At 43.9% G+C, this 27,924-nt stretch overlaps 3 protein-coding genes across 9 annotated transcripts in view; 2 read left to right on the top strand and 1 right to left on the bottom strand.

The window, feature by feature from the left end:
• Positions 1–3,034, top strand: part of CREB1 (cAMP responsive element binding protein 1) — a 38,464-nt gene extending 35,430 nt beyond the window's left edge. For all 5 annotated transcript variants that reach the window (XM_053656202.1, XM_037165965.2, XM_037165963.2 and 2 more), the window contains one exon: positions 524–3,034. In XM_053656202.1, the coding sequence (XP_053512177.1) occupies positions 524–668 (145 nt within the window). In that variant the 3' untranslated portion in view covers positions 669–3,034. The remainder of the gene's footprint in view (positions 1–523) is intronic.
• METTL21A (methyltransferase 21A, HSPA lysine) overlaps positions 1–23,295 on the bottom strand; it is a 58,613-nt gene extending 35,318 nt beyond the window's left edge. The window contains exons 1-4 of one of the 3 annotated variants that reach the window (XM_037165969.2): positions 22,804–23,295; positions 21,200–21,378; positions 19,640–19,751; positions 7,133–13,227 (exon numbers count right to left, since the gene is read on the bottom strand). In XM_037165969.2, the coding sequence (XP_037021864.2) occupies positions 12,830–13,227; positions 19,640–19,751; positions 21,200–21,346 (657 nt within the window). In that variant the 5' untranslated portion in view covers positions 21,347–21,378; positions 22,804–23,295 and the 3' untranslated portion in view covers positions 7,133–12,829. Of the gene's footprint in view, positions 1–7,132; positions 13,228–19,639; positions 19,752–21,199; positions 21,379–22,547; positions 22,631–22,803 lie in introns of those variants that run through there. The other 2 variants (XM_053656297.1, XM_053656379.1) reach the window with 2 other exon arrangements.
• LOC128626294 (membrane-associated guanylate kinase, WW and PDZ domain-containing protein 2-like) lies at positions 21,793–26,877 on the top strand. The gene is made up of 3 exons (XM_053658202.1): positions 21,793–21,855; positions 22,318–22,820; positions 26,388–26,877. Exons 1-3 carry the CDS (start codon positions 21,793–21,795, stop codon positions 26,737–26,739), a joined length of 918 nt encoding a protein of 305 aa, XP_053514177.1. The 3' UTR covers positions 26,740–26,877.
• The last annotated feature ends 1,047 nt before the right edge of the window (positions 26,878–27,924 follow it).

The following is a 27,924-nucleotide window of genomic DNA, read 5'->3' as shown; positions in this document are numbered from 1 at the left end:
GTGTTTAAGTCTTTAACCCACTTTGATTCTACTTTTGCATATGGTCTAAGCTAAGGATCCAACTTTCTTCTGAGTGTTTTCTCAACATCATCTGTTGATGAAACTTATGTTAGATTTTTTTTAATGCCTTGAAATGAGCTTGTTAGATCATTCAAGGCTGTTTTTCACATTAAAACTCAGTATTTTCTTAATTACTGATAATTGATAGATTTTCCAGTTTTATAGGTATGATGCATTTTTTAAATACAATTTTTAAATGATAGTTCAGCCCTTTTGTTGTTTGTGGAATTTTCACATTTGGGTTTTTTTAGATCAAACTTCTATGGTATATTAAAATTAAATGTTTATATAAGGCAGTTTCCAACTGATTCTGTATTTTTTCCAAATGCTAGGTTTTCAATATATTAAAATGATACGAGCGAAATCTCTAAGAAATGTATTCTAACCCAAAATAAGTGATACAGAAATGTCACATACTTTTCCCTGTTTTTGTTTTTGTTTTGTTTTGTTTTTTTGCTTATAGGGAAGCAGCACGAGAGTGTCGCAGAAAGAAGAAAGAATATGTGAAATGTTTAGAAAACAGAGTGGCAGTACTTGAAAACCAAAACAAGACACTGATTGAGGAGCTAAAAGCACTTAAGGACCTTTACTGCCACAAATCAGATTAGTTTGGGATTTAAATTTCACCTGTACGGTGGAAAAAGAACTGACTTGGCCACAACCAGAGAGACAAAATAAACATTTTATTTTCTAAACATGTCTTTTTTTCTATGCGCAAAACTGCCTGAAAGCAACTACAGAATTTCATTCATTTGTGCTTTTGCATTAAACTGTGAATGTTCCAACACCTGCCTCCACTTCTCCCCTCAAGAAGTTTTCAGCGCCAGGAATCATGAAGAGACTTTTCTGCATTTCATCCCCCACCCTCCTCAAGAAGTAATAATTGGTTTATTTGTAAAATGGGGGAAATGAGGAAAGAAAATCTTTTAGAAAATATTCCAAGGTTAGTGCTGACTGCATTGATTGCCTTAGGGACAGAATTAGTCCAGCCTCTTGAGCTGGAGTGATGGGCTACATGCATAAAGTAAGGTGCAATGAAGAAGTGTGGTTGCCAAATTGACATGTTGTTGTGTTGTCATTGTGGATTATGTAAAATCATTAAAAGACTTTCCCCCCTAAAAAGGATTTTAGTATGGTGTTGAAGAAATTAAGAATGAATTTGGAGTGCTTTTTATGTATATTCTCTTCAGTACTGAAAACTTGTTCTTGATTCTTAAAAACATTCTGTATTAACTACAGTTCTTCCATAGGGCAGTTGTTGCTTCTTAATTCAGTTCTGTATGTGTTCAATATTTTTGAATACATTAAAAGAAGTAACCAACTGAACAAAAAAAGCATGGTATTTTAATTTTAAGTTAAAATTAAGTAAATACAACAAGTACAAAGCTTGTTTCAGTTAGTATTAAATTCTTAGTAAAAAGATGCTCTTTACTCAAACCAGCCCTCTGAGTTATATGACAAGGTTTTTAAATAAATGTTTTTGTCATCGCCTTCAAAAATATTTATATTGTCAATCATTTACTTAAAAAATTTTCTAATTAAATGGTTCCCATTTGCACTTACATTATACCACCAACAGGAAAGCCTTCAAGATGTTAAGTAAAGCAAAGTGATGTATTTGTCTATAAAATGTTATGTTGTAGAAAAGTACTTATTTTAAATTTTTTTCATATTAACACACTTTTAACAGTATCTCTAGTGACTTTTTTAATGGAGAAGTTGTAAGGTATAGCTCTAAAAAGTACACTATCACATGTGGTGAGGAAAGTCAGTTTCTTCAGACATATGTGAATGAATGACTGCTGTAACTACAACATCGAATATCATTCTTGGAAAGCATTGTTGTTTTCTTCTGAAAAGGATAATTGTGCTTTAGACTTCCAATATGCTATATAGTCTTTGTCATTCTATAAAGGGGATACATTTTTAACTCCTAATTATAACAGTCTGTGTTTGTATGTATCATACATTGTTTTCATTACTACTTTTTATTATTAATTAATCATTTTATTCACTAAGCCTGATAAATCTAAAAGTAATCCTTTAAAAGAAAAATAAGACTAAAAAAGACTAAAGTGGACTTTAAAAATTAGAGATCGACATGTTAGATATAATTTTTCACTTGAGAAGATTATTTCTTTGTAAAAGTCTAGAAAATTAATGTTTTATATTTAGTCATGGTTATTTTTTAAAGTTGTTAATGTGTTAAAATATGCAGGTGGATGTTAATTATTGGGTCCAGTTTGAAAAGATTTTAAATTAATATTTGTAAATGGTATATTTTTGTTTGTAACAAACCATTGTCTTTTTTCAAGGATGAACAGTCTATGAAAGAGCGTCATTCTAAGAGTTGAGTGGTGTAGTATATTTGGACAATACGTCAGGTTCTCAAGAAGGCTTTCAAACGACTGTAGCGTTTGATGTTTATCCTGCTGAGCTAACGGGGAAAGTTATAGCATGAAAGTTATTTGTATAGTAGCACACTTACGTCATTTTCCAAAACTGGTTTAACAGAAACCAAGCAAAATTACAAATCTATTCACCAACTAGAATCCTTTCATAATGAGTCGAAATGTCAAAGTGAACATTTTGAATGTCATAAGGCTTTGTAAATGAAAATTGCCTAGTATTTAGCAAGTTGTAAACTAAAGTTAAACGTTTTTTCAAAAGTTGGGGCTTTCTGTCTCATCAGAAAGTCGGTGGTCCTCTTAGTCCCTGATACATCAAGGCGCAACCACCTCCATATTAGTTGGTTGAGTTTGTAAGTTACAAAGATGGAGTCCTTCCTACCTTGGGGATGATTGCACTGGTTTGGTCAGTTACTTGATGGTGAAGTAAGAAATGTATTCTGTTGATAAATCTGTTTGAGACCCTTGGAGAGACTTGAAGATTTCAGTTTATACAGATAGAAATTAAGCATCTTTTGTGCAGACTTTTTTTTTTTAAACAAGCATTGGGGGAAAGGTGTTTGTTTTTAAGCATGCGACTTTGAGAATTTTTATTATGAAAATGACATAATTAAAAAAAAACCTTGTAGCCAAGAACATACGTGGCCACGTTACCAGTAATAAATGTTTTTTCTCTTCATGTTGGCCAAAAGGGAATGAAAATGTCACCATAAGAATCTGTACATAGCTACTGATTTGCCTAGAAAATAGTTTGGTATCACTTTGCAAACATAGGGCCATGTGGCACTTTTATCTATAGAACAGATTAACTAATGAAAATGAAGTGGGAGGGGTTTATTTTTGATATGACTGTTAGTTTTCAAGCTTTGATAGTGTTTAACTGAAAAGTGGTTTAGAAAGGGCTAGATCCAATGTGTTCACATTGTTAAAAAAAAACAATTGCTATCAGATGTAACTTGACATTCATTCTTTTTCAAACTCAAGTACCATATTGGCAACCATAATACTGTCATTGGTGCTCTGTTCATTTAGATATTCTGGGGGGAGCAGTGGCGTTTGTATAATATATGTGTACATATATATATATATACATACAGTATATAATCTGAAGCTCTGAGAGCTCTTAAGTCAGGAATGCTGAGTATTATAGTATATTGAGGTCAGATGAATTTTTACATTTTTGCGTGTTCTATTGCATATCTTTTTGTAGTTTCTTGGACTGCATTACTCCAGCACTCATGATTGATTTTTTGTCCTCTAATTTTCTTCCAAGTATTTCTTTTTATTGTTTTGGGTTTTTTTGGCTTGATACTTTTAAATATGTTACTAGTCACTTGAAAACTTCCCTCCGCCCCACCCCCCAAAATATTTGTTTTTTATGCTTTGTCTCTGGCAGCTATAACAGTGGTGAGAACATTTTGAAGATAGCTTCTAAAAGGTACCGCTGATATTTCAAAAAATCATCCTAGGGGAGGATTTGAGTGTTTTCATTTGCCCAGGGATTTTGTCAGAAAATGTGTGTGCGTGGTAGGTCAGCAGCAGTGCTCGTGTGGGAAAGCACGGTGCCAGCCAGGCAGGCTGTCCCGTCAGAAGCCAGACGGCTGAAGGTCATCTCCGTCTCTCAGGCTGACTCCCTATCAGCATTTTGACCATTTGGGTGACATGTGGAATTGTACAAAGGCTTAGGAAGAAAACACAAGTTTGTTTAAATCAGGATGCTTTTGCTTACTTGAAGTGACTTCCATTTAGATTTCTTTTCACTTTTAATATGTTTTAAATTCTATGATTAGCTACAGTCAGCATAAATTGGTCTTTTTATTTTAAAGATCAAAGAGGCTGCTTCATTTTGCAGGATTAAATAAAGCTGATGTCTTAAAAAGTTAAGATTTTTGAATTAAAGTGTGTTTTAGAAACAGTGGTTATATACCTTTTCAGTTATTTTTCAAGAGGCTTTATTTTATTGTCTTCATAGCCCTGAGAACTATTGGTGTATTGTGTCCCATTGACAATACAAAAGTTGTATATTTATTTGGATTATATTTACATTATATTCTTTGTAAATGTTTGGTGTAACTTGCACTTTTAAAAATGACCCAGTTTGGGTATTTAGCAACTTGAGAAATTTCCTCATCAGTTAATTGTCAACTTAGTCTTTCTCCTTTCTTCAAATAACTGGACATTTTTTAATGAAAACTTTTCATTGAATCAGGAAATTAGATTTGACTAGACCAGTTAAATAGAAGATGGGTCCAAATCCTTATTCTTTTTCATTATGGATAAAGATAGGGGGAAAAAAGCAACTCATGTGAATAAATATTTCCAATTTTAAATAGACTCTTATCCTCACCCCAACATTAATACTGTCTATAGGATGCCAAGATATTCATGGATTTGTCTAGACTGGTAAAAGATTTTTCAAGGCAGTTAAGTACTGTAATAATGGAAACTGCATGTAATCATTTGACTAAATTCATTTCACCTAAAATTGGCCTTGTTAACATAAGAGACATGCTGCCTAGTTCTGACTGACTTCAGATGAGGAGGGAGAAAGTAAAGTATGCTGCCTGTCAGTGGAGAGTGGTGGGGTACATTTGCTCACTCAGTTGTACAAAGCACAACTAGAACTTATGAGTGGCTTACATACATCTTGAGTACTTTAATGTTGATGTGTTGACTTACTTTAAGTTGACTGCATAGTCGCTGTATGTACTAGGAACTGGTTTCCTTGACTTTCTAGAATCAATGGCTAGGAGAGGCACTAATCCCTGAGGGGTTGAACATATCGTGAAGCTGAGTCAGTATGGAAGAATTTCAAATAAATCAAACAGGGTGCTGAAGTTCCATCTGTCTCATATGCTTACGATAAGTTCTTGCTGATTAGTGAATGTAGCTTAAGCCTTTGTATATGTCCTCAGGGGGCAGACAAACTTAAGAGGGACCAGATAATATTTGAATGGAAGGATTATATTTCAGGTGTTTTAGCTTGAGATTTATTTTTTAAAAAAATAAAAATTGAAAAAAAAATAGAACAAAGCCTGTGAAGCAAAATTGATACCATAAAACAGGCAGAGTTGTTCAGTACAGGGAGAAAATACTGACCTGTCTGCATTCTGGTACTGTGGCTGCAGGTCCTAGCTTGGTATAACATGATACATTAATTGTCACCAGCAAGAAAAAGGAAAACAGTCTTCGGGAAATGTCTTTAAAGAGGGTCAAGCAGTAGGAAATTCGGATTGTACCTGCTTTATTTACTTGCCTGCAGAAGCATAGCTTTTCTAAGCTGCTGTGTGAGAAGCATCGCAGAGACGTGCAGGTAAACCTGAGATAGTTGACAAATTGGTAGGGAGGGAGGAAAATCCCTGCAGATACGACCTACGTTAGTTGGCCAAGTGAAATGATCTAGCATTGTGTTTGGGAGGTTTTATTTTCTTAGGTTATTAAAATTGAATTGGTAAATGCTTTATAGACATATTTTTATCCAGACGCCACTCCAATTTGTGTATGTAATAAAATTATATTAAAAGTGGGAGATCATTTGTCAACATTTTTCTGTGATTAGATTAGGGGTGGTGAGGAGAGTGCTTGTTAGCAGTTTTCCCTGTCGAGTTGTCTCTGACTGGTCTGTCCACACGTCAGTTGTCGTCCCCATCCCAAAAAGGAATTATTTCTAACCTGGGTGTATCACTTGAAATTTTTTAGAAACAATAATCAGGGAAGTTTCTAGAGAAAGAGGTGTTTGCTTTTTTTAGTTTTCCCTTGAGGATTGGGGTAATGAATACCTCCCCCCAAAATTATCAGCACAAAACAGGGTATTGATATTTAACTCTGATGTTGCTATTGGAGTTGAATACTAGATAAAGAACTATAATAAGAAATATACATTTCTAATAAAATTTCCTACATTCTAGAAGCATCCCTGTTTTAATTTTTTTACCTAAATCTTTTTGTGCTTCACTTGTGTAAAAAAAAAAAATGTACTGAGTTCTAAAGCATTTTATTAACACTATGTACATATTAGCTGCTTTGTGTTCAGAATGGTAGCATTGCTTTGTATATTAAAGTGATCCTTGTGAATTTGTGAAATATTGTCATAAAGTGCTTTTTCTTACTGTAATCTTTGTGGTAAAAACTGTCATAATGCCCTTTTACACACAATTACATGCAGTCACATAAACATGCTTTTAAAAACTGTTGTCTCTTTTTTGGGGGTGGGATCTCTGTATTTTGCTTTTTGCAAGTAGCATTAAGCTATATTTTCTTGGACTTAACATTTATTTTATTAAATTAGCAAAGTTATGTTAGAATATATCACAGGCTTGTGTTGCACACCAACAGAAAACTAATTCAAGTGGCAAGAACATATCTTCAGTTAATTTTATTGTCTCCCTAATTTTTAGCACAAGATTTCTTTGTTCAGTAAGATTGAACAGTGCCTACTTGAAGATTTGGAGGTGTTCCCACTCTACTGAAAATATGACCAGCTCTCTCCGATGTCATAAAATGTGTGTTTGCATTGGAAGAACAGTAACAATAGATAACTTCTCAGGTCTCCTTATAATTCTGAAGTTTTGTGATCATATGAAAGGGAATGTAGTTAATCTGCTCTTTGCTTGAAACATAAGAATAAAAGACTCATATTGATTCATTTTCTGAAAATAACAGTTGAATTTATTCTACAGTACCTCTGTTACCCAGCAATTGTACTAAAGGAACTAAATGACTTTCATTCTTTTTTTTTTTCTTCTACAAGAGTGACTACAGAATTTATTGTAGAAATAGGCATTTTTGAAGGTGAAAGTATAATGTTAATAGGACAGCAGGCATAAACCAGGTTGCCCCGCTCGTCAGCCACATTTAGGTGCATGGATGGATCTCCAATAAAAGCACAGGGTACCTATCTTCTCTTTGGGCATGTCTTTGCTGTCACTTGTTCAGTTACAGTTTTAGTCCTGAACTTCAGACTCATTTGTCATCTGCACTCTGTAAAGCACAGGTCCAAAACAAAACTTAATTTCTTCTCTACATCTGTTCTTCGGCTTTTTTTTTTTTTCTCTAGGTGATGCCACTATTTGCTACAGCTTAAGCCAAAGCCCAGAAAAGCACTGCATTGATCAGTGTTAGCCTTCATCTCGTGCACTTTAAGCACATGGACTGAACTGGGACTTGGAATTCTAATGGCCTAACGAGTGAAGAGGAAGGTAAATTTTCAGGAGTTTCAATGCTATTTTCGTTTTTTATTGAGGTGCAGTTCACATAACAAAACCTATTTTAAGTGAACAATCCACTGACATTTAGTGCATTCACAAGACACTACGGCCACCTGTATCTAGTTCTAAAACATTTTTATTGCTCTAAAAACCCTGTACCCCTTCTTCATTTCTCCGTTTTCCAGCCTCTGGCAACCAGCAGTCTTTCTGTTTGTACAGAATTTACCTCTTCTGGATAATATAAACGGACTCCTTTCGTGTCTGGCTTCTTTCACTTAGCAAGTTTTTGAGGTTCTTCCACATTCATCAGTACGTGATTCCTGTTTGTGGCTGAATATTCCATTATATACATATTATAAGTGTATTCACTTGATGGGACATTTGGGTTATTTCCACCTTTTGCCTATTGTCGGTAGTGCTGCTGGGAACACTGACGTGCAGATGTTTGAGTCCCATTCTGCTGGGCCTGCATACACTTGTGCACCCATCAGTAGAACTGCTGGGTCACACGGTACTTCTGTTAACTTTCTGAGGAACTGCCAAACTTCCTCTGGCTGTACCATTTTACATTCCCACTGGTGAAGTATGAGGTTTCCAGTTTCTCCGCATGCTGGCGTAACACTCGTTATTTTGCTTTCTTAAAATTGTAACCATGCTCATGTGTGAAGAATCACTGTGGTTTTGATTTGCAATTTCTTTAACTGCCGACTTCAGTGTCTTCATGTTTTTGTTGGTCATTCACATATCATTTGGAGAAGTGAGTGCTCAAGTCCTTCGCTAATTTTTAATAATTTTTTGTTCAGCTTCTTGAGTTCCATACATATTCTAGATATTAGACCCTTCCCAGATAAAAATGGTTTGCAAATATTTCCTCCAGTTCTCCAAGTTTTCTTTCCACTTTTGTGATAATTTCTTCATTTGAACTCAGTTTTTAAAGTGATACGTACATTTGGAAAAAATTAGATGGACGAACACTAAAATGTTGGTATCCTTCTAGTGCAAATCTACACGCAGGGTGGGGCAAAAGCAGGTTCACAGTTGTTGATATGGGAAGTAATACAGTAATAAGTAACAATATAAGAGCAAACTGATGTATTCACAACTATCAACCTACTTTTGCCCCCACCCCCGTGTATACGCAAATGTAATGGAGATCCCCCTCCTGTCCCCCTTTTTTACGTAAATGGCGCTTTTCTCACTGAATGTGCCTTGGCGATAGTTCCATTTCAACATACATATGTACATATATCTATTAACAGGTATGTAATATACCATTATATAAAATAACCAGTAACCTTTTTTGGACATGTGGGTTGCTTAAAACTGTTGACTGTTACAGGTACACATTTCAGCAGAGACACATGCAAGCTAGTAAATCTAGATACTGAGAAGTGGAAATTAAGTATGGTTTTCTTCGTATTTGGAGGTTGTTTCTTAAATATTAAAAACCTGCTAAATTAATAAAAATATGTTGGTTAGTTTTCCTTTATGTCAAACTTCACAGTGTGTGTTTTGTTTGTTTTTTGAGGAATTAAGACCAGAAGTAGCAGAGCCAGGCTTCACGAGGTAATGACGTAGGTGGACCTTCCTGTTTCCATCTCCGTTACTGTTTTCCCTTTAGTCTCCCTCTGAAACTGCCCTTCTCACCAAGGAAACAGGTGTTCAGTACTCCCTCTGTTCTAGTGTTACATTTTAACCTTTCCCAGGTGTTGAGAAACAAAAGCATAACAAAACTTAACAGTGGAAAGAAACTTTGGAGTTAACAAATCCTTATCTTTTAAAGTGCCATTTAAAAAAAGAACTGAGGACCACCCTGATTTCATGCAATTTCTGTCAGTGCTCGGGGGACCCAAGCCTCCAATTTCCCAGAGCAGGACTCTCTACTCACAGCCATGTCTTGCCTCCTTCTTGTTGAAGAACTTTATGACGTGCTACTTCTGTCTGGATAGAGGTTCCGGGAGCAGAACCATGACTGCTTCTCTGGCACTAAAGTAAATCACATGTCTGTTTCACAGAGTTATGCCAGACTTTATTCTAGGACCTGTTACCAATACTGGAACGTTAAAAAGTGGTTTTCGCCCTGGCCAGCTGGCTTGGCTGATTGGAGTGCTGTCCACGCACCAGAAAAGTTGCCAGTCCCATCCCTGGTCAGGGCACACACACCTAGGTTGTGGGTTTGGTCCCCTGTTGGGGCAGGTACAGGAGGCAGCTAATGGATGTTTCTCTCTTTCCCTCTCTAAAATCAATAAATATATCCTGGGGTGAGGGTGTTTTTAAAAAGTGATTTTTAAAGTATTGCAAGCCCTGGCCAGTGTGGCTCAGTTGGTTAGGAATGTTGTCCCATATACCAGAAAGGTCGCGGGTTTGATTGCCAGTCAGGGCACATAGCCAGGTTGCAGGTTTGGTCCCCGATCAGGAAGTGTGTAAGAAGTCAACCAACCCACATTTCTCTCTCACACTGATGTCTCTGTCTCTCTTCCTCTAAAAGCAATGGAAAAATATGTCCTAAGGTGAGGATAATAAATAAATGTACTTCCAAACTTCTATTTTCTTGGTTTAAAAATTGACAGGAAACACTTCTACCTTTCAAACACCATAAACTGAAAGCCTGATAGTTTGATAACCCTGATAATGTACTTATTCCTTACCTTGGTCAAAGGAAAATAAGGCAAAGAAATTAGGCAATTTAATAGGATAATTCATCTGTAGAGGAATCCGTATTTTTCATGAGTAAATGTTTCTTGAACTCCCTTTATGAAGAGGGCACCGTGTTAATATTTGAAATATAAAATATGAGGTACAGTTCGTGTCTTCAAGGAGCATAAATTGTATTTGGTAAGACAAAACATTCCAGACTCTGTTGCTATTCTGCCCTGAGTTTCCAACTGAGTATTCAGTTAATTTGGATAAAATATTCTCATCTATTAGAATTCTGATCCTTTTGAACAACAGAAGAAGTGTTCCGCTAGAAGCTATATGAAGATGCTACCGGGGCTTTGGGTAGTTCCTTCATGAACTAAAGCAAGAGGCCCTAGGAGGTAATCATGTCAGAAAACGAGAGCGGCGTGCGCTGGCGCGGCGGTTCTCAGACCTGACGTCGTCCATGCCCTGGCGCCCAGCGCCCTGGCAGCCCCGTCTAACTTCCGCTGGGAAAAGGGTTCCTGACGCCACTGGATGGCGGAACAGTCAGTGTGCACTCGGTTTCTGTCCTGAATTTGAGGATACAACAAGCACACCTAAAATGCACATTTTATGGGATACGTTAATCCCTTGAAGTGAAAAAAGTCACAACGGTGTTGATTGATACTTATGGTGGACACTGGCATAGTCCAGAGGCTTATTCCTCCAAGCCCAGCCTTCCCACACACCAGCCTTCTGCAGCACTCATTTCCCCAGCTTCCAGGAGTGGTGGCTGATGGCTGAGTCCCTCTCCAGGTACCCTCTTCAGCTCAAAGCTACGCCCCTTGGATCCAATGTCTAAGCTGCACAAGGATGTAAAGCCCCGCCCCTTGCCTTAATATGGCCCAGCCGCATTCTGAATTCACCGGGGATTTCCTGCCTGAGTCTCAGAACAATTTTTTCCTCTTTCCAGTTTCCGAGTTCTACTACTTTACTCCCTTGGAGACGTGGATCTAGAAAGCAGTCCCAGTTAAAATGTCTGCACCACCTCTGATTAATATGATTTCTGGTACCCAAATGTGATTGGGCTTTCACTGGTGTTGATGACGTTGTAGGGCGTGTGGTTGTTTTAAAAGCCCTTCCTGTGCAGTACTGGCAGTGTGGACTGGGTACGCTGTGGGTGTTTGTACAGGTGCATTGATCAGAACTGCGTTAAACTGGCACCTCACAGAATGCTCAGGACTTTCAATTCACCTCTATTAAAATTGCAGAAAATAATGTAGCAGGTATTTTCACATCCAAGATATTCATTCAAAGGTTAAGAGGAAAAGGAGGTCTTATTTCTGATGTTTTGCAAAGGAAATCTATCTCATATCAAATACCATACTCAAATTATAATATTCTTGTCTAAATTTGTTTAAGCTGTTGTTTAAGTTGTACATTGTAAAAAGGGGGGGATTACATTGATGTGTGTGACTTCATAAACTCTGTCAGAGGCAATCATGAATGAATGTAGGAATCATTTAGCCCAAAGATCAATATCCTCTAAATAGAATGTATCTTTGTCACTCAACAAATGTTTGGTTTGATGCACTAGATACTGAGGAGGCGACCGGGAAAGAGGCAGGGGCATTCCTGGTCCTCAGGAAGCTTTGTCTTCTGGGGAATCCACACACTGAGTAAGCAACTACAAGTACAACACAGAAGGCACTTGTACTTGGGGAGCTAACCTCTCGTGGAGGGGTGGTACTTATTTTATTGTCCTCCTGTGCACTGCAAGGAGGCTGGAAAAGCCTAAGAAAGAAACACAAAAACGTTTGAGAAAGGGGAAAGCGAAGGGGAAAACTACAGCTTTTGATGTGAAGATGAGAACCTAGTCACAGCACATGGAGGTCTAAGATTTCAGACGCTTTCAAAAGTAACTAAAACTTTATTTTTACTTATTCCTTTGTTTACATACCTAAAACTGAAATGAAACCAAAATGCACAATATGAGACCTTAGAAAACTCACACCCCGATCTCAAACAACCAGAAGTACTTAAGTCCTAAATGGGCAGAAAAAAGATTTCAAGAGAATTAACAGCTCAGGGAATGTATGTTAAACTACCTGTTTTATATTCAGAAAGTGAGGGAAACCGGCTACACATGTATCTCAGAACGTATTTAAAATGATTTGCGTGATTCGGTCTCTGTCACTGCTCTGAAGACACCTCACCACCAGCCCTGCACCATTTCGTCCAAGACAACCGCGTGCAGAGAGGGAGCTGCACGGACTGCAGACCCAGCGCAGACCAGAGCTGCGCGCTCCCCTTTCACGCTGACTGCGTTTCTGAGTGAGTAACACATGACAAGCCACAGCAACGGGGCAGAGTCTGTTGCTGCTTTGTTTTTAAAACTGCACATTTGCTTTGTCACGTGAGCAGCTTTAGGTAGACTTCCCATTCAGTACGCCAGTTCATTCAGTATGGTTTGATTCCCAGGAGAAGGCCTTAACGGACATGTTTAATGACAAGATTCCTATAAATTATAGCCAACTATAAGCCCTCCCTCTGGTTTCTCTTCTGTGCTTTGTAAATATGGACATCTTTTTCGGGATCATAGTGAACTTGACTCACTGTAAATTGCCTCTCCAGCATCAGTAAGAAGTTGTTATCCCGTTCATAACGAATTCGGCAAGCTAAAAGAATCACGGAGTGGTCGCTACACAGATGTTCCAAAGTCCGAAGAAGGTCTGTGAATGTTTCTTCTAAATATATGATATCGGCTCCAAGTATCAGGTCAAATTCTCCAGGTGAAAAAGTCCCCAAATTCTGTCCCCAAGTCAGCTCCTTAACAACAGCTCTGGGTTGGATATGGACAGGTAAGTTGGCTTGAACGTTTGATTTAAGAAATTCTAATGCTACTTTTCGATCCGTGATAGTCACATGAGCACCTGGAATGTGGGACAGAGAGAAAGTAATGGGCAAATCAGTACAACTAACAGGTAATAGGGCCAAGTTCAATGGCAGGTGAGTGTGTCTAAAGACTCCACCTGATACGGAGATCACGCCCTTCAAGGATGGTTGCAATAGATTAGAACAATGACCAGTAGCTCTTTCTACACGGCCTACTAGTAAAAGTGAACTTTACAAAATGCAGGGTCCCCAAGCGACGACCACCTGAGGCTTCTTACTTCAGCAGGCAGAGTTGGCCCACCTCCAAAGGTGTCCACCACTGTATTTCATTCACTAGGTCGCAATCTTCAAGCCCAGTTGGCTTGAGGGTGGAATGGAATCCAAGAATGAAACGTCTGGGAGCAAGTAATTATAAAGATGACAAGATACCAAAAACAGAGAAGGGCTGCTTTCTGGGGTTAAAGCTTTAAAAACAATCTAGGAAGAGATTAATTGGGTATGAAGAAATCCTAGTCCACTTCTCCTCATGCTATTATAAAGCAGCTAATCTATATGTATTTATTATATATATATATATAAAATTATTGAAAAATGGGAAACTTACAAATTACTAGATCATGGCACACTCTCCCCCTTGGGAGCACACCACACACTCCCCGTTCCCCTCTCCTCCCCCCTCAGCCACGTCTGTAAGCCTTACCCTCCCCCCTCCTTACCCCTCCCCCTCCTTCCCCCTCCTTCCTCCTTACCCTCCCCCCTCCTTACCCTCCTCCCTCCTTACCCCTCCCCCTCCTTCCCCCTCCTTACCCTTCTCTCCCCTAAGCTCCAAGGCCCTTCTTCACTCCTGTAACTTGTTTCCTGAGCCCGTGAACCCCAGCTGGCCCATTTCTACTACCTCTGTAACTTTCTAAACAAACCTTCCCATTTTCCAATTTGGAAAAAAAGAAATTCCTGGGTTGCATTAAAGTACTGCAGGCTGAAGTGTGAAGTCCTGTCCTCCACATGCCATGTTCCTGCCTGCAGTGTATAAAATTAACGAGGCGGTACTCAATAATCTCATTCTTGTGGGTATTCACCGTGAACAAAAGATCCAGTTTTTTGAACCAATATATCTGAGAGAGGCTGAACCCTTACAATGAAGCCCAGAAACACTTCATCTCTATTATAATAACAATATAATATGTATAACGTTATCTCATTTGTCCCCTGTAAATTCTGAAATTTAAACTGGTGTTCGCTCCCTTCACCAATGATCTCTTGCTCGCCTCTCTCTCCAGTGTGTGATGCTCACGGGCAACCCCTCAGCCCCCCAGACCTGCAGAGCAGCTACGGAAAGCATTTCAGGCGCAGCTCCTACTTGACGTTTCTTATCTTGACTTGTAACATTAGGCCAGGACGGCACGCGATTCAATCTGACATTTGCAGTCCTGAGTGGGAGACTGCGGAAATGTTCGAGTTGTTAGATTTTACAAGCACAGGCCTCCCGCTTGGTCCATCCACAGCGCGTGGCCTGGTGAGCCAAGCTCCGTGACACTTTCATCTCTCCTGATGACACACGTCACAGGCAGCCTTCTCCTGGTTTGACTCAGACCTTTATCTCTGGATTTCTCTACAGTCCACAGAGCACCGTGCCCAATGCGGAGCGATCCAGGGCTCCGCCTACCATCTCGGTGTTCACCTCGCCAGTGCCGAGGCGCAAACCTCTGCTGCCAGCCTCAGGATTTCCGAGGCTCCTCCTGACTGCTAGGTGTTCCAGGATCTTCACGGCTTCTTGATGGCAGCTGACCATTCCTCTGGGAAGTCCCTCAGTTCTGCAAAATCTGAGTGGCCACCACCAGCCACCAGACAAAACCCTCACAGAGCCTGCCTTCCAGGGACGAGGTGAACAATAGAGGTTTTTAAAAAGAACACCCAGTATGTGAGAGAAATGCCCTTAGGAAAAAAATAAATCAGGACAGACAGACATGAAATATCAGGAAGCAAGGGAGGCGGTTGTGAAGTTTTAGACTGGGTAGAAGGGGACGGCCTCTGAGAGAGAGACAGACGCCAAGGCCTGAAGGGAGAGGAAGTACCCGGAGCACGTGGGGGGCAGATGACTTCGGCAGGCGGGAGAGCAAGCTCAAGGGCCTAGAGGGGAAGGAAAGGAGGAGGCTGGAGGGACTGAAATGATCGAATGAGGAACAAAGCAGGAGGAGACAAGTCACAACAGTAGCAGGAGGTGGGGCAGGTCACCCAGGGCCTCTTTGGTCTTGATTTGAAAAGGCTTTGGGTGAAAGGGATTAAGGTGAAGGGATTAAGAAGCAAGAACAGGTAGTTAAGAATAGGAAGTTAGGAACAATCACAGGGCTGCAAAGTACAGCTCGGGAAACACAGTCGGTAACATGGTGATAACTACACCGGGTGTCAGCTGGGGTACTGGAAATAGCGAGGTCAACACTGTAAAGTATCGACTGTCTAACCATTAAGCTGTATACTTGAAAGCAATACAAAGTAAAATTGGAAGAAAAAAAAACACACAAGAAAAGGCTTTGGCTTTTTCTGATTGAGGTGGGAAGCCACTGGAGAGCCCTGAGTACCTGTGAATGATCTCCCTTTGGTGGTAACGGAACTCCCAGCCGCGGGCAGGAAGCAAGCAGAAGGTGAGGAGGTCAACACAATGACCCCGGCAGAGGCCTGCACCTTGCACCTTGCTGTTACCAGCCCAGACACCCACCACGCGCCGTCTTCCAAGCACAGCCATCTTCCAAGCACAGCACCCACGAGCAAGCCACTCTCCTGGGAACCACTCTGTCGCCGCCCACTGAATTTGATCACCCAAATGTCCATCGATGTGGCTTCGTTCTGGGGTTTTCTTTGTTGGTTTGCGGGGAGGGAATACAGAGGACATCATTTGTGCCCTGTAACTTAGTTTCTTTTAATCACTTTCCTTTCCATCTTTTTTCCTGTGGAATGTAGGGAAGAAATAGTTTGTTCCACGGTTTCCCCATAGTCAGGACTTTGCTGATTGTACCATTTCTATCGTTTAGTATGTTCTTATGTCCTTTGTATCTCCTGTGAATTTTTTTGATTTGAGTTGAATTTGTTGAACAAGACTATTTCAGAGATGGTGGTGTGTTTTCCTCAAGAGGAACCTGGTAGGCTCTATTTTTGTGATGTGAGCAGCTCAGATCCGTAATTCATTAGATTCCTTTTGCATTATTTGTTAAGAAACTTTGATAAAGAAAAGCTTCTTCCCCTGCCTGGTGAGGCTCAGTGGATTGGGTGCTGGTCTGCACACCAAAGGGTCGCTGGTTTGATTCGAGGTCAGGGCACATGCCTGGGTTGTGGGCCAGGTCCCCACTGGGGGGTGCGTGAGAGGCAAATGCACACTGATGTTTCTCGCCCTCTCCTTCTCCTTCCCTTCCCTTTTCTCTAAAAATAAATAAATAAAATATTTTTTAAATGCTTCTTTCAATGGCTATTTGTTTATTCATTGTATATAGGAACTGTTTTAATAAGAAAGGAAGGATAACTGTTGCTCCTCCCTTCTCTCTTATAAACCAGATTTCAAAATAAAGAGTGGGTTTCTAAGCATCCTCCAAAGACAACTGTTTAGGTTCTGTTGTAGTTGTTGTATCATGAACTCATGGGTTACACAGTTTTGATGGACTGTAAGTCCCCTGCTGTTGTCGTTATCGATGTCCATGCTGTCCTGTCTCTTGCCAGTAGACTTTTGACCCAACCCATGTCATTCTTGACAGTGTTCTTACTCTCTGGTATAACGAGACATTCCAGGGCTCTCTTACTCGTGTCCTGCCACAGACCTACAGTCAGCCACTTGATAAAGTTTTTATTTTTTAGATGGGAGAAATACCAGCAAGTTTGCATGCATGGTGATGGGGATGATCAGGCGGAGAGTGGGGGACATGAGGACAGAGAGAACCTCTGGAGCAAAAGCAGAGACCCTGGGCCAGCCACAGCGGGGGCAGTGGCGGTGCCGGGAGGCCCCGGCAGCTCTCCTCTGGTTGCTTCGATCTTCTGCGTGAAAGAAGAGTCAGGATCACCAGCGAGGAGTGAGGATGGAGGAAGGACTGTGGGCTTGCGGGGGACGGGAGGCAGCAGTGTGACTGCTCAGCAGCATTAACCCCCCGAGGCTCCGGATTACGAATCCAAAATGAGTCCAGCAGCAGTGCGTGGCCTCCCGCCACCTCCGCTGCCCAGGTCTGTGCCTGGAGCAAGTGGACAGCTGCCCTTAACCTTGTTTTCAGCCCAGTGAGGACGATGAAGCGAGGCAGGGCAGGGTGTTGACGGTATGTGAAAACGGTGGTAACGATGAAGATAAAATTACTGCCTGCTGTCCATGCCGGAGGAGGAGGGACGTGAGGCGATATTCAGTTCATAAAAGACTAAGGGAAATCGACCCAGCAAGGCGACACAGCCTGCTCTCAGTCTTTAGGTAAAAGAATGTGTAAATGTTTGTCCTCACTTTTGGTTTTTTCCTTTTGTAGGTAATGACTTAATTTATTCAATTATTCAGGCACCTACTGTGTGCTAGAGGTACAGAGAGGAGCGAGGTAAACCCAGCTCTCTCGGAACGCAGCCTCACGAGGGAAAGAGACATAAGCACGTCGCAAGTAGAAACCAGAAACAGGTGTGCACAGCCCGCTCCTCGGGAGCCGGAGGGGAAACAGATACATGTACAACTTCCCAGGAGGCGCGGGGACCTGCTGGGACAGAGGTGGGAAGTATACCAAGTACAGAGGGGGAAAGGACTGAGACAGCCATTAACTTTGCTCTGGGGCAGGAAGGAACTCCACGAGGTGACAGGGAAGCTGGGTGGGGGAGCACACCTCCCCCAACCACAAGAAGGCTGTCTGCCATTCCAGCTGCTCCCGTAGCTTTTGGCGACAACAACTCGCTACTCCCTGGCTCTGTGACAGTCTTGGAAGAGCCTTATCCTGACTTTCCCAACTGCACAGAACCACATGTCTGGACCAGCAACGGAAATACTCAGAGAGGCAATCAGTACTAGTGGAGCATTTACTTTGTGCCCATCGGTGAGCTAGCAGATTTCTACACGCATCTCATTTGATCCTCAGCGTGGAATGAATGAGATTATTTCCCCCTTATATCAGAAAATTGCAGTTTGGAAGTTAAACAATTTGCCCAAGGACACACAGCTAGTAGAAGTTAAAAGAGGTGTCAGAACCAAGTATAATTCTAAACCTATGCACTCCATTACCGCGCTAGTACGTCAATGCCAGCCAGTGGCATTCTGCAGGACGCCCTTGTTCCCAGGAGGGAGCCTCATTTCCTGTCCCAGTTAAGTCCTCGCTTAGCAGCAGAAGGAAGTCAGCATTGTGGAACGAGGAGAACTTGGGCTGCTGTGTCTGACAGGCCTGGTTTGAGTCTCCAGGCTCTGAGGACCAGGACATCAGAGAGGCTTAATCTCCCAGCACCCCAGTTCCATTTGAAAATGAAAATGGAAGATAATGCCTAATGTACATGTAAGGCCAACCTCAGGAGAACAAAAGGCAACGTAGCAGCAAGGGCCTCCTCGGTGGCAAAGTGCTGCATCTCCAGACAGAAACCGAAGTCAGTTCATTCGTATTTTTAACCACCACCCCTGCCACGCTCCCCATTAAGTTTTGGAAAGCAGAATTTCAACAGAGAAAGGAGTGCTGAAAATGAATGAAGTTAGGAGAGGGCATAAATGAGTTGGGAGTTGGCCTCGCCCGCACCTGGGGCCTCGTTAGAAAGACCTCGGACCTTACGACACGCAGACCTTCGGAATCAGAAACTGCCTTTTAACAAGGGCCCCGAGGGACAGCACTGAAGTGGGAATATTCCCCATGGAATCCTAGAGGCTGGTCTGTCCTTGTCATTGCCTAACTCAAACTGTACTAAGGTGCTAAGGTCTGTATACCAAACAAAAAAGAAAATGGCAAACCCTGATACTAATCAACTCGGAACTGTATACCGTTAAAACGATTTTTCAATACAAGATGCCAGTACAAACTGAGGCAGGGCCGGCCCTTCCTAAAAGGTAAAAACCAGTTTCCTTAGCAGCGAAGCGGAAAGACTCTGCTCTCCTGCCGCACAGGGTTAGAGGCGGCAGTGTGTGGGAAAGCCCGGGAACTGTGAAGACAGACAAAACACCACACACACGAATAAGATACTTCTCTTTGAGCTTAAAGTCACTCTCAGATAACATTATCAGCATCATAAAATAGAAGGGGCGAAAGCAAAGGTCCAGGAAAAGTATAAGTACAAGTGCAAATATGAAGACAAAGAGAGTAGAAGTTAGCCTACTGGATTAAGAGCACCACCAGCAGTTGGCCCGTAATGCGTCATAAGTACGGGGGAAAGGAAAACAGTCGAACCAGAGCGTGAACAGTGGGCTTCACACCGAGAAAGCAGCCAACGCCCGAGCTCCACTCACAGAGCAGTGAGCCAGCGAGTCACACTCACCCAGCAGGGCAGCCACTATGCCCACCAGCCCCGTGCCGGCACCCAGCTCCACGGCAGAGCGGCCCCTGAGCTCCACAGCTCCCGTCTCCAGGTACGTGGAAAGAACGACAGCCTAAGTCAAAACACAGGGGGGTTACGAGGAAGGTCAGCGCTGCTCCAGGTCAGAGCTGGAGGGTTTCAAGTAGGCTCTGCACTGGCAAGAAGCCATCACACTCGCCCCTCCCACTGCACAGTTAAGAGTCCCGCTTGGACAGCACACAGCAGCTCAGGGGCTGCTGGGAGGGGAGCTCCCAGAGCAAGCACAGACACCGCACCCCACGGATGCTGCAGGCCCCACCGAAGGCTCTAACAGGCGCGGACGCTAGTGGCCAATGACACTGCCCATGCAACACATGGTGCTGCTGAACCTGGGAAGATCAATGTCTTAAGGTATCATCGCAGCTTTACACTTGAGGCTTGCAGTGCTCCTTCGGCAGAGCTGGTGGGAACCGTCTCTGCGGTTTTTGCTTAAGGGGACGTCTAGTTTCCAAACCAAGCTCAAATCTGCAAGGCCACAGTGGCCCCCCAAGGAGAAAAGCACAGCAGCAGGCAGGGCTCCTGGAGCTGCGTTCCTCCCTCCTGACCGCAACCCCCCCCCCCCCCCCCGCATCCCAGACGCGCATTGCCCCACAGGAGTCCTCACCGTGTACTATCAGCCACAAAAGGTACGTTTTAGCCAAAGTTCTGGATACTTGATGTGTGAGTTAACATTTGAGTACTCTTCTACAGAAGTACTGTACACTGTTAACATGGTTTTAAAATACAGTTTGTTTTCATGGCCACACACTAGTAGTATAATTACACTTCCTCTTCTCGGTGGGTATTTAGGACACACACCCATTCTTCACTATTATGTACCTTTATTACTTGGTCTAGGAATCCTTTTTGTGGAGTTAGACTAGATTCCTTGAAGTATTCCTGGGTTAGAATACATTTTTTATTCCTAAATGTTTTCTTTCACTACCTGAATACAATGCAAAGACTGTGAAACTATCCACACCAAGTGTTCAGCCAACATCAGGTGAGCTACCCCTGAAGCCCAGGTGTGGCGCCAGACGCTGAGAGCCAGCCACTGTCACAAGCAGCTGCAACGACGCTGCCAGAGGAAGAAGTGAAAAAGCAACTATAGTATCATTTTGTGCCCATTACAACTATGGGAAACTTAAACACATGATCGTCACTATGGGCTTTGTCATTTTACAATATTCTTTGTGTAATATTTTTATTTCCCTCAACTTTCCTTCACTCACCCTAAATGCAACCTATTTGGGGGGAGATGGGCAGGAAAGTGATCCTGATGTGTAGAAGTTTTTTTGGAGTGGGTGGATTAATGAATATATTTTAAAATGTAATATGGATGCATCATTCTGAATTTACTTTAAAAAATCACTTCGTTGTACACTTTAGGTGAAGTGTACAGTATGTGAATATCTCGAGAAAGCTGTTCTTTTACTTTTAAAAATAAAGACACTCCTGTAATCAATCGCAGGTATCTTCAGATGACTCCCAGGATTTGCTTACCGCGTCCCAAACCACCGCAGCGACTCCCAGCTGCCTCCAGTCCTGCCGGATCTGGATCGTGTGGTTTGCAAAGGAGAAGGTGGCCAGAGGCTTGTGGAATTTCTGCAGCCCCATTCCCGCCGTCTCCTCATACGGCACCAGGGCCATTTCAACTGCGCCAGCTCTGTGAGCCCTTAAACCTGTTGGGCAAAAAGAATCCCAAGTGTTCTGGCCAGAAAATGCATTATCTCTTAAGTGGCCCGACATCCTTTTTAAAGGTTAGGGTTTCAAAAGATTAATCAGCTGGGCTGGCCTAGCTCAGTGGATTGAGCGCGGGCCTGCGAACCAGAGTATCGCGATTCGATTCCCAGTCAGGGCACATGCCTGGGTTGCAGGCCAGTTTCCGGCAGGGGACGCATGAGAGGCAACCACACATTGATATTTCTCTCCCACTCTTTTTCCTTCCCTTCCCCTCTCTCGAGAAATAAATAAAGAAAATATTTTAAAAAAAGAATAATCAGAGGTGGAGGAGGCTTTTGCCTAATTCCTTCTACAGGGTTTCCCCTCTCACACCTTCTGGGACGTGAGATTTGGCTCTGAATTCTCGCTATAGGATGTCTTTAGGCAAAAGCACCCAGAACGGTACAACTCCTGCAAGACGGCCTACCCACTTCGCTGTTAGGACTCAGGGCAGGCAGCCTTGAGGCGAGCGAGACAGCTGTGCAGCCCAGGACGAGGGAGAAAGCAGCGTTCTCTGAACTGGCCAGGCCTGTGCTGACTGCAGCTGGATCTCGCCACAGTCGGCAGGGTATTTTTGGTTGAGGTTGGGGTTTTGGTTTTGTTTTTGGTCTTGCCTCCACTCTCTCCTAAGCAGTGCGTTCACTGGTGACGACCATGGACCCGCACCTGCATGAAGACTGCTAATGGCTTCACGAGCCTACTTTCTGACTCCTGCTGTGTGTGAACGGTGGACGCAGTTCTGTCTCCTAGAGACTCGAAGTGAAAGCCACTCGTGGCTATCGAGTCCCTCGCCCGGAGCACGCGGCCCCGGGTCCTGAACGGCTCGGGGGTCCGCGGCTAGGAGGCCTCCCCGGAGTCCCCCAAACCTACCACCACCCGCCCCTCTGAACCACCAACAGGTGCGCACTCCGTTCCCGAGGGCCCCAGAGCTCCGGGAACCGGAGGGGGTGGAGACTGGAGACGGGAGAGAGGCCCACAGGAGCCTCTGGGGCCCTCCGGCCGACCGGGACGCCCACCCACTCCCGGATTCTGAGAGCTGCCCGGAGCAGGGCCCAGGGGGCGCCCCGGCCGCCCCAGAAGCCGGGCCCGCGGCACCCCCAGGCGGAGGCGCGGCCCCTCCGCTACTTACGGCTCCCGGGGCGGACCGGCGTGGCGTGCGCGCCCTTTCCCGGGCTGCGGCCGGATGCAGAGTCCGCCGGCGTAGGGAGCTGGGCCCGGCGGGGGCTGTGCTGGCCGGCGGCGGAGGAGGGCGGCGCGGAGACCGCGTTTCCGGTTCCCTCCCTTCCCTGCCTTCCCGGCAGGTGCCTGGCGATCGCCGGGGGCGCGAGGCCGACGCGTGCGCAGGGAGGGGAGCCGTTGCGTGGAGTGCGGGGTGCTGGCCTTACCCCAGTGGGTCCACAAGGTATTCGGGCTCCCCAGACAGTTCTCCCAAGGCCGAGGGCAGCGTTGGCTCCAGGAGGAGGTGAGGGATGGCGGGCGGGTGCGGAGAGGGCTTGGGGCACTCCAGCAACCCGTGAGGCGGAAGCCACCAACCTGGCCTGGGCTCCGCCGTTGTAGTGATTGCACTTTTCTATCTGTGTGCTCGTCCTAGTGCGAGCATTGTTTTGTGTGTGTGTGTTTTTTAAATATATATGTGTGCTTGCTTATTTTTAGTTTTATAGGTGGCTCGTTAGCGGGTATAGGAGCAAGTTCGTTCCAAAAAATACACGGTCACCCACCCAGTCGTCCACGCGTCACCAAAGCGGAGTTAAAGGGGCGTGATCGCCCGCTTGCTGACAATGCAGTGGGAACGTGACAAAGCCTTTAACTAGAGCGCAAACGCATTGCCAGCACTTGGCCCGGCTTCTGGGTTGTAAAGTGGGTTTGGGGTGGGGGTACCTAGCATGCCTCCGCAACCGCTGCAGACCCCAGGCCCTAGTCCCCCTCCTCCCAGGGCAGATGGCTAGAGCATCTATCCTGGGGACGCCAGTTCTTGACGTGAAAGCTGCTGACAGCGTGGCACCCAGGCCACAGGCCCTTGGAAAAGGCGCAGCTGCAGTGAACACCCCAAAGTGTGATCACGCGGGGAACAGCTTTCTCTTTTCCTTTTTTGCTTAGACCTTGGCCCCTGTCCCCTCATCGCACTGCGCCGCCGCTCTCTCACGGAGATTCCCAGTCCCCGCTGCACGTCTGAATGAGTGAACGCGAAAGCTTTTCGTCCTGGGACTCAGCTACGCGCCAGACCCAGCTGGTGCGCGTTGGGGCGCAGCATTGCTGTTCTGCGAGCTTCCGCGGTGATTCCCGCGTGCCGCCACCTGCTGGAGGCTCAGGCCGGTCCCGAGGCAGCCCCTCTCCCATCCCGCAGGGGGCGTGCCAGGCCTCGTTCTGATTTCCTTCCCACGGAAGGCTGGACCAGGGCCGCAAAGGTGACTTGAAGTGAACTTTGAGGGTCTACAGGAAAGGTCAATGTTTTTTCTTTGTGCAGTTCATTTTATTTCTTATACGCTGGTATCTTTTTGAAAGCTATTTTACGTTCCCAACAAAATGGGAGAGAAGGTACCGATATTTACCTTACACTCCCTGCTCAGCCTCCCGCATTATCAACATCCCCCACCAGACTCGCACATTCGTTACTAATGAGCCAGTAACGAATGTGCGAGTGAACTGATGAACCTGATGAACCTGGGCCGACTCATTTCCCCTCCCCCACCAGCTTCCATTAGGGCTCACTCTGGGTGCTGCACTTTTGATGAGTTTGGACAAATGTATAGTGATGCGTGCCCACCATTATGTTATGCACTGTAGTTTCACCGCCCTAAAAATCCTCTATTCGTCCCTCCTCCGCTACTCCTGGCAGCCACTGCTCTGTTTACTCTTTCCATAGTTTGGCCTTTTCCAGAATGTCATATAGTTGGAGTCACACAATATGCAGCCTTTTCAGATTGGTTTCTTTAAATCTAGTATGCATTTAAGCTTCTTCTATGTCTTTTCATTGCTTGGTAGTTCATTTATTTTTAGTGCTGAATAACATTCCATTGTGTGTGACGGTTCATCTACTTACCTACTAAAGAACGTGGCGGGTGCCTCCCAGTTTTGGCAATTACGAATAAAGCTGCTATAAACATCCCCGCGCAGGCTTTTGTGTGCACATAAGTTGTCGCCTCCTTTGGGTGGATATCAAGGAGCACAATAGCTGGGTCACGTGGTGAGAGTGTGTTTCGTTTTGTGAGAAACTGCCAAACTGTCCCCCAAGTGGTCTTACCCTGTTGCTTCCCCGCCAGCAGTGAATGAGAGCCGCTGTTGCTCCTCAGCCTCCGCAGCATTTGGGGTTCAGGGTTTTGGGTTTTGGCCACTGTTGTTTTAACTTACAATTCCTAATGACATATGCTGCGGAGCATTTTTCCCAGTGTTACTGAGATATAATTGACATATAATGTTGTATTAGTTTAAGGTATACACCATAATGATATGATATCTGTATATATTGCAAAATGATGACCACAATAACTTTGGTTAACATCCATCACCTCACAGTTACCATGTTTTCCTTTTTTTGTGCAAATTTTCCAGTTTTTTAAATTTTTTTATTTATTTATCTTTAAAGGCAAAGGGAAGGAGAGAGGAAGAGAACTATCAATGTATGGTTGCCTCTCATGCATCCCCCACGGGGAACTGGCCTATGACCCAGGGAATGGAACCACGGTTGTTTGGTTCGCAGGCCTGTGCTCAATCCACTGAGCTACACCAGCCAGGCCAATTTTTTCCTTGTAATGAGAACTTTTAAAATCTACACTCAGCAAATTTTAAATACACAATACAATGTCGTTAACTAGAATCACATTCTACATATCACATTCCCAGAACTTACAATGGGAAGTTTGTACCCTTTGACCATCTACACTCATGCCCCTCACCCACCACCCTCTGCCTCTGGCAACCACTAATCTGTTCTCTGTTTCTATGAGTTTATTTGTTGTTTGGTATTTTAGATTCCACATATAAGTGAGACCACACAGTATTTATCTTTCTCTGCCTAACTTACTCCACGTACCGTAATGCCCGCAAGATCATCCATGTTGTCACAAATGGCAGGATCTCCTTTCTTATGGGTGAATAATATTCGTGTGTGTGTGTGTGTGTGTGTGTGTGTGTGTACATGTGTCACACACACCATGGTTTGTCCATCTGTTCATCTGCTGCTGGGACTTGGGCTGTGCCCATGTCTGGGCTACTGCGAGTCATCAGTGAACACGGGGCTGCAGATGTCTCTCTGAGACAATGATTTTGTTTCCTTCAGATACATACCCAGCAGTGGGGTCACCGGATCAGATGATAGTTCCATTTTTAATTTTTTGAGGTCCCGCCACACTGTTTTCCATAGTAGTTGTACCAATTTACATTTCCACTAACAGTGCACAAAGATTCCCTTTTCTGTGCACCCTCACCAACACTTGTTAGCACTTGTCTTTTTTGATAATAACCATTCTCACAGGCGAGAGGCGATATCTCGCTGTGGTTTTGATTTGCGTTTCCCGGATGATTAGTGATGTTGAGGACCTTCTCAGGCACCTTTTTCACATACTCGTTAAGCACCATTTCATGTACCAAATTGTCTGCATCATTTAAAAATACGACTGCTTCACATTATTGAATTTAAGAGCTCTTCGTATATGTTGGAAAACAGTCCTCTATCAGATACATATTTTTCAGACACATCCCCTGAGTCAGTGGCTGTCCTTTGTCCATTCTCTCACTCGTACCACATTTCATTACTGTAGCTTCACAGTTAAGTCTGAAGTCAGGTATTGTCAGCCCTCCAATCTTCTTCTCATTCAGTGTTACTGTTTTTTCTTTGTTGATCTCTCTCTCTCCTTTTTTTCCTCCCATTATCTCCTTTCTCTTACCTCCTCTACCTCTCTGTGCTGCTTCACCCTCTCAACTTTCCTCCCCCGACTCACTACTCATTTTTCTCTTTGTCCCTTCCCTTTAGGGAGCCAGCCTGGGGCACAAGAAAAACGTATATGCTCTGGAGCCCGAGAAATGGTGCAAATGTTAATTCTGCCTCTGACACTTTAACTGGGATGAGCCTGAGTGATCCCCAAACCTTCCTAGATCCCGGGTCTCTTGCCCACAAAGCCTGGCACAGAGATGGTACCCCCTCCATCCCCTCTCCCCATTCTCCATTGCTTTTGCTGACATCGTCCATAGGACGTCACAAAAGAAGCCTTCCCAGCCTCGCCAGCACTCCACAAATGTGGACATTTGCCTCAGTATGTCTACTTACAGTTCATTTGGAAAGTTATTTTCTTCTCCTCGACCACAATAGACAGCAATGTCCTTAGTCCTGCCAGTGTGCTAAGTGGTGCCCGTTGGCTCAGGAAGCACCAAAAAGAATGTTTAGGAACATATGCGACTTGTATAGCAATGTAGATTTTAAGTGGAGTTCTGTTCTTATCATAATACACCAAAAACAGCCAACGGTTCCCTGTGACTGCTTGAAAATAAATTTTTAATCTTCAAAAAAAGTTGTGTATGTGGTGGACTGTAGTGTTTAAACCCCCAGTGCCTCTTTTACACAGGCCTGTCGTTGGTGTCCCTTCCTGAGGAAGGGCTGTCTCCGTGCCCTACAGAGGTCAGGCTTCAACGGGTGACTTTCTTTGATCGATGGATTGTGGGTGGAAATGACACTTGTCACCTCAAAGAAGGAACGTGAGGTGTCTGGCCCAGCTGTTTCATTGCTCCTTTCCCCTGTGTTCCAAAGCAGCATGTCCCAGACTGGGGTGCTTCCTTACCTGCAGTCCCAGGTGGAGCAGACCACAGCTGACCTGTGAACCGTGAGTGACAACTAAACCTTCGTTGAGGTAACCATGAGAGCTGGGAGTCATCCCTATAGGACAACTCAGCAGAAGTTGACAGAACACAGGTGTGAAAGAGAGAAATTTCAAAACAGAAGTTTTTAGGATGGGTGGCTTAGTGTAGTTTCTCAGTGAAGAAGATCTATTCTCGGAGCTCGGCCTAGTGCACGAGGTCACCTTAATTGCCATACACTGGGGCCTCCACCGTCAGCCTGGGCTGACGATCACTGACCATCTTTATCCGGCTGTGATTCTCAGGCTTCAAGACAGTTCTACTGCCAGTCTGGCTAGGACGTGAAAACAGGTGGATTCACTGTTTGCATTATCTGCAATTCCGAAGGGCAGTTCAGTCACAGTATACCGATCTGGAGCTGTGTGTTTTCCTTTAGCAAGAGGAACTGGGCTTCTTTCCTCGGTCCTCTCCTGGACTCAGACAACTCAAAAGGGGACACGCTTGGGCGTCTCCTGAGCCCAGTGGGCTCCCGATGTACCTTCAGCCCCTTGCGGGGAGCAGAATTTAGGGTGGGGGCTAGAATGCAAATAAGTCCACCCGGAACCTCTGGTTGATGGCTTTGTATTTCTATCCCTGAGACTAAAATGGCTTTTCCCCAATCCCACGACGTGTCACCAGAGCATAATTGTAGAAGGGCACATATTCTTCTGTCCCTCCTG

Source organism: Artibeus jamaicensis, unplaced genomic scaffold (genome assembly GCF_021234435.1).
Source record: "Artibeus jamaicensis isolate MK-2021 breed Jamaican fruit bat unplaced genomic scaffold, CSHL_Jam_final contig_1015, whole genome shotgun sequence".
Classification (NCBI taxonomy): domain Eukaryota; kingdom Metazoa; phylum Chordata; class Mammalia; order Chiroptera; family Phyllostomidae; genus Artibeus; species Artibeus jamaicensis.
The sequence above is the reverse complement of the archived record's forward strand: the minus strand, read 5'-3'. Positions and strand labels throughout refer to the sequence as shown.

What these genes read in the sequence shown, in the direction of transcription:
- LOC128626294 (XM_053658202.1), top strand. Translation starts at nt 21,793, where the DNA reads ATGTCTTTAGGCAAAAGCACCCAGAACGGTACAACTCCTGCAAGACGG. An exon ending in GACGGCCTACCCACTTCGCT is followed by an intron (nt 21,856 to 22,317) that starts GTTAGGACTCAG and finishes AACCACCAACAG; the next exon opens with GTGCGCACTCCGTTCCCGAG. An exon ending in TACCCCAGTGGGTCCACAAG is followed by an intron (nt 22,821 to 26,387) that starts GTATTCGGGCTC and finishes CCTTCCCTTTAG; the next exon opens with GGAGCCAGCCTGGGGCACAA.